Source organism: Apis mellifera, linkage group LG4 (genome assembly GCF_003254395.2).
Source record: "Apis mellifera strain DH4 linkage group LG4, Amel_HAv3.1, whole genome shotgun sequence".
NCBI classification, from domain to species: Eukaryota; Metazoa; Arthropoda; class Insecta; order Hymenoptera; family Apidae; genus Apis; species Apis mellifera.
In genome coordinates this window covers 8,662,854-8,668,929 of record NC_037641.1, presented here as the reverse complement: position 1 = coordinate 8,668,929, position 6,076 = coordinate 8,662,854, and the positions used below count along the sequence as shown (strand labels likewise).

At 34.5% G+C, this 6,076-nt stretch overlaps 1 protein-coding gene across 1 annotated transcript; it reads left to right on the top strand.

Annotated features, from left to right (window-relative positions):
* The first annotated feature begins 1,636 nt into the window (after positions 1–1,636).
* CPR19 (cuticular protein 19) lies at positions 1,637–3,264 on the top strand. Its single transcript, NM_001167893.1, is given in 3 exon segments — positions 1,637–1,692; positions 1,951–2,214; positions 2,450–3,264. Coding segments are annotated over 3 exon segments (705 nt in total). The 5' UTR covers positions 1,637–1,677; the 3' UTR covers positions 2,876–3,264.
* Positions 3,265–6,076: the final 2,812 nt, after the last annotated feature.

The following is a 6,076-nucleotide window of genomic DNA, read 5'->3' as shown; positions in this document are numbered from 1 at the left end:
GGATAAAAATACTGAAATCAGCGCCATCTTCAGAGTGCCGCAAATGAAACACAAAAAGAAAGGACGGAAAATCGAACAAAAAGGATAGAGATAGAGTAAGAATTGACTTTCAGCGCCATCTCTTGAAAATGGCCTGAAACTTCAATAGAAAAAGTTTTAGACAATATTCAAGAGATGGCACTGAAAGTCAATTCTTAAACTATCTATCTTTTTTCTATTATTTTCTATCTTTCGTTTTGTGTTTCATTTACGGCACTTTAAACATGGTGCAAAATTCAATATTTTGTCCTATCTTTATCCTTCTCTTATTATAATTTTTTTTATCCTATTTATACTATGAATTAAAAGAAGAATTGACAAATGGCGCCATCTCTCGAAATTATTTAGAAACCTGATTAGAACAAGTTTCAGACGCTTTTCAAGAGATGGCGCTGAGAGTCAGTTTTTACGCTATTTCTATCCTTTTCTACTATCTTCTGTCCTTTCTTCTTGTGTTTCATTTGCGGCATTCTGAAGATGGCGCTGATTTCAATATTTTTATACTATCTCTGTCCTTTTCTTATTATAACTTTCTTTGTCTTATTTATACTGACAATGGAAGAATTGACATATGGCGCCATCTCTCGAAAATATTTAGAAACCTGAGTAGGACAAGTTTCAGACGCTTTTCAAGAGATGGCGCTAAAGGTCACTTCTAGCTTATCTCTATCCTTTTTCTACTATCTTCTGTCCTTTCTTCTTGTGTTTCATTTGCGGCACTCTGAAGATGGCGCTGAATTCAATATTTTTATTCTATCTCTGTCCTTTTCTTATTATAACTTTCTTTGTCTTATTTATACTGACAATGGAAGAATTGACATATGGCGCCATCTCTCGAAGATATTTAGAAACTTGAATAGGACAAGTTTCAGACGCTTTTCAAGAGATGGCGCTAAGAGTCAGTTTTTACACTATTTCTATCCTTTTCTATTATCTTCTGTCCTTTCTTCTTGTGTTTCATTTGCGGCACTCTGAAGATGGCGCTGATTTCAATATTTTTATACTATCTCTATCCTTTTCTTACTATTTACTTTCCTTGTCTAGTCAGATGGCGCGTGATTTAATACAGGATTGAACATACTTTTGTCATTTTTCTTTCTAAACTACAGTATATCTTGATCTTAATTTAAAAAATATAGGCAATAAATTATAGTATATTCTTATTCTTTCTTATTACTGCACATTAATTATTACATAATACATAATAATTCAACTGTCATCAAATATATGTATATCCAGTTTTCTGAATTTTATATAAATAACCATTCCCCGTCTATGTGAATGTAAATTAACAAATATGGCTTGCAACACTCCTATAATGATTCAGAAAACTGACAAATGACTGCAAATATTAACACTAGGATAAAGATAATAATATTTATTATTAGTACAATAGTGTAACAGTTCCGATTCGAGAAATGTCAGCGCACGTTGGCAAGAGGAAAGCCGAGTGGCAGTGGAAAGGCGTGGTAGAAGATCATAGTGCAATCTGCATTATTCCCGTAGCCGGGGCGCGCGGGCGGCCATCAAGGCCTCTTCAGGTCAACGTGATCCAATCTGCCGTATAAAACGCCCCTCTCGACGATCCTTCGACCACTGTTGTACTTCTCGTCGCCCCGTTGTCGTTGTTCCTCCATTATGGATGCCGTATTCGTAAGTACTCGCTCACTCGATTATACTCTTCATGGGTGCATTGTCAACATTCGGTCGTCGGATCACTTCCTCGTTCCATCTGTGACGTACACTTGAAACTATGCAATGAATGCACCACCATTGACCATTGTTACTTTGTAATACACGCCGCGATTTTATCGTCATCGTGTAACTCAAATTTCTTTCGGTTTGAACTCTACTAGTAGAAAGATACGATATTCTTTCTACGGATATCTGTTTAATTTCTCATACTTTCAGGTGTTGCTGTTTTCCATGATCGCAACGATCTCCTGTCAATCCCCTAACGGTCAATACCAATCACCCCAACAAGCTGCAATTTTGAGCGATGCGAGGTATTTGGCTGGGGATGGAACTTTCGGCGCCGCTTATTCGCAAGAGGATGGAGTCGAGTTCAAGGAGGAAAGCGACGTTTACGGAAATCGTCGTGGCTCTTACTCCTATGTGGATCCTACCGGTCAAAGACGCACAGTGACGTATACGGCTGGTAAAAATGGCTTCCAGGTACGTTAATCTCAATTTGATCTTACTTTATCTCTTAGAAAAATAATAAAATATTTGGAAAACAATAAATTTAAGAAATTTACAAATATTATTCCCGAGTATTACATATAATTCATGATTAATCGACGAAATTAATTAAATGATGTGTACTTGATATAATATTTTATTTAATGTTTGCCATTTCGTTTAAACGTAGTTCCAATCCAAATTTCTCCCCTTTTGTTCGAACGAACAGGCGACAGGCGACGGCATTCCCGTCCCACCCCCGCAAGCCCCGCCACAGCCAGAGTACGTGCCTCTGCCGCAATACAACCCACCCGATTATCAACCGCCGCGTTACACACCATCCTCTCAACAATATCAACAACGAAGTCAACCAGTGTACGAAGTGCAACCAGAACCTCAGCCTCAGCCTCAATTTCAACCTCGACCAGCTTATCAACCCCAACCGCAACAGTACCAACCAAGGCCTCCTCAACCACCACCGGAAATCCAATCTATTCCTTCGTACAATTCTCAACCGCAATATCAACCCCCTCCTAGACCATTGCCGCAATACAACGCGATAACCACGCCACCCCCACGAAGGTTTTATCCACCTGGAAAGCTGAACTTCAACAGGACTCCGGATGGTTACTCTTACACGTTTAGCAAGAGCTAAGTAGAATGTGATTGAGAAGGAGAAGGAGGGAGAGAGGAAATAAGGATTGTTTTTTTGTAGGATTTTGAAAGGAAAAAAATTCTGTAAATTTTATTATGTGAGATATTAGAGAGATTATTTTTGGAAAATTTATTTTTAAATTTAGAGAGAAAATTGATTATTGGTGATTTTGTAATTTTCTTTTTTTTTTTTTGGATGTAGATTAATATTGATTATTTTGAAATTATTTTTTGAATAATGAAAGATGAATAATTGGATTATAATTTAAAAGTTTATTGATTCGTGAATTTTTTTTTCATAAGAATTTATCAAAATTAATAAAGTATTAAAATCGTGAGAAATTGTTATGTGTATTATAATGTAAATTTTTGGTATATTGTATCATAGCAATTTGTTGTAATTTATTTTGAAGAAAAACTAACCTTTTTATTAAATACTTAGAATACTCGTTAATTTACTTGTATATTTCGAATTATTTATTTAAAAGATAAAATTTCTGAGAAAAATTATAATTTATTAGATCGAATCGAAATTTACGAGAAACGAAAGTTTCAAACAATTTACTGTTACTCGTTAATGACAAAATTTATACATTGCGGAATTTAATAACGGAAATGAAGAAAAGGTAAATAAGATACTCGATCATGCATTTATAATTAAGAGATTGTAAGTGACGAGAATCTTGTCCATGATCTTACTTACTACAAGATTTCTCACGTGAAACTAATTGAACTTCCTCTGAAGTGAATAAATTTTGCATAAATTACCAACAGAGATAACCGAACGAATAAATTAATGGATTTATCTTACCAATTGGAAAGATTCTTTCGTCCATTTGTATTATCTTTAATTATGAGAGCAATTACATGCAAATATGTTAAAATTTATAGAATCGATTGGATCAACTTCTGTCGATTTATTTTTCCCTTAAATAATTCGAAAATATTCCACCCGATATTTTAATTATAAACCAGATTTCCAATGCAAAGCCTTACAGTTTCATTCTCCTCTTAATATTCTACCAGTATTAAATTAATATCCCTTTTTTTGTCAATAATTTCATCACAAAATAACAATTAAATTTTCTACAATTCTATAACAACGTAAAACAAAATTTCCTGTTAAAATAAATTTCTAACGTCCCCTGAAATTTTGATCCAATCGATCAATGATATCTTAATAATTATTAATTATTGAGATATTAAAACGCAGTTCAATAGAAATACTATTTTTTTTTTTTTAATCGATTCTGTTGGCGTCGACGCCCTGCGTTTTGCATAGCAATTTCCTTTACAAATGCGAACACTATCCCGCGCGCTTCGGGGTCACGTTACTTTCATTTAGCCTTTGGCGTTCTCCGATGCTATTGCAAGCAAGCTAAGGAGGATCCCACGATCCGTGAGGGAGGATACGTGATCGTTTAGGCGTGATCCCTACTGCAAACACTGCCTCGAACATGTAAGTCATCTCCTTCTTAAACGAGTTACACGATTACGTTACCGAAATTTTTATCGTCTCACTTGTCTATCGCAATGTAACCATAAATGTATCTATTCTTATATTATTTTTTTTTGCGTTTCGAAACGAATTTTATATCGATATATATGTACAGATCTCGTCCTCCTAATTTTATCCCTAATATTCGTATTCCAATCCACAATTGCTAGTAATTAAAAAAAAGAAAAACGTAATAAATAAAACACAATTTATATTTAATTATCAAATTATAAAATTCGAATAATTGAATATTACTCATGCCACCACCAAAATATTATAATCGACAATTTTTCATTATCCATATACGCACACGATTTTTAAAATTGTATCTCTGCAACAAAACTTGGAAGAGAAGAAATAAAAATCCAGGATGTTAACAATCTTTCTCCTCGTCTCCGATCGTTATTCATAATCCGATCCCGATTGTCAACTCGTCGTAATGAAAGTTGCAATTAACCCCGTCCCGAAACGGAAGCGGGGGAGTATTCGACAAAGGGGGGGGCGATTATCTCCATTATCTCGGCTCGCGAATAATACCTGCTCGGTATTGTTAAGGTAGAAAATGCAAGCAGGATTGGGCTGGATGTCCAACGTTTACAGCACGGGTGCGGCAAGGTAAACCGGCCGTATCGAAGCAGGAACTCGATAACCTTAGCTGTGGGCCGAAAGAAACGCATACCGCGTCACGTCGTTGTCGTTTAAGAAAGTCGATCACGGGTTTAATTTATGGGGAAACGGGTGCAGCTCGTGCTTGACGCAGCCATGGACCGGCTACATATTTGTCGAGCCACTTCGTTTGCCCTGCATCCGTCTTGCTTTTCGTCGTTTTTTCTCTTCTCTCTCTCTTTCTTTCTTCCTCTCTTGTTAATGTTAAAGAGATCTCATGGAAGATCTCATGCATTTGTGTAACGCACAACAATGTATTTTTCCGTATATAGATAAATTGATCGTTCTATGCGTTTCTGATCGATCGATGCCTCTCGTTTCTCGAACGATCGGTATTTGACCCGTCATAAAAATATTTATACCATAAAAATATATTAGGAGTATAGTATAACCGAATGATCGAAACGATCGTAGAAATGTAGATGCGACATTGACAAGACAAGAGACACAACAAATTGAAAGTAAAATGAGGCATTTTACTTTTTCAGTCGTGTTTTATTTATAAAGGTATATTGGTTATACATTTCGTTTCATGATTATGGCAGTAATATACTGACTCTGATTAGCTGCGCGTCACATCAACAGTATAAAAGTAGTCTAAAAAACAGCTGCTATTAGAGGCAGTGGCATCAAACATTCACTCCTCGCAACGAAAAGGAATAATAATAATAATAATAATAATAATAATAATAATAATAATAATAATAATAATAATAATAATAATAATAATAATAATAATAATAATAATAATAATAATAATAATAATAATAATAATAATAATAATAATAATAATAATAATAAAAATAATAATAATAATAATAATCGTGATAATGAAAGTGGAAATACAAAGAGAAGAAATGAAAAGAAAAAAAAGAAGAGAAACGTAAAGGAACGAAGAAAAAGAAGAAGAAAAAAAAAAAAACAACTCTCGTCTTATCTATTCTATATCAACTTAACTTATCGTTATTTAGAAATTCTTATGCCAATGTGCCTCCTAACACGTTCAAATTTTCAAATAATCAGAGCGAAATCCCAGAT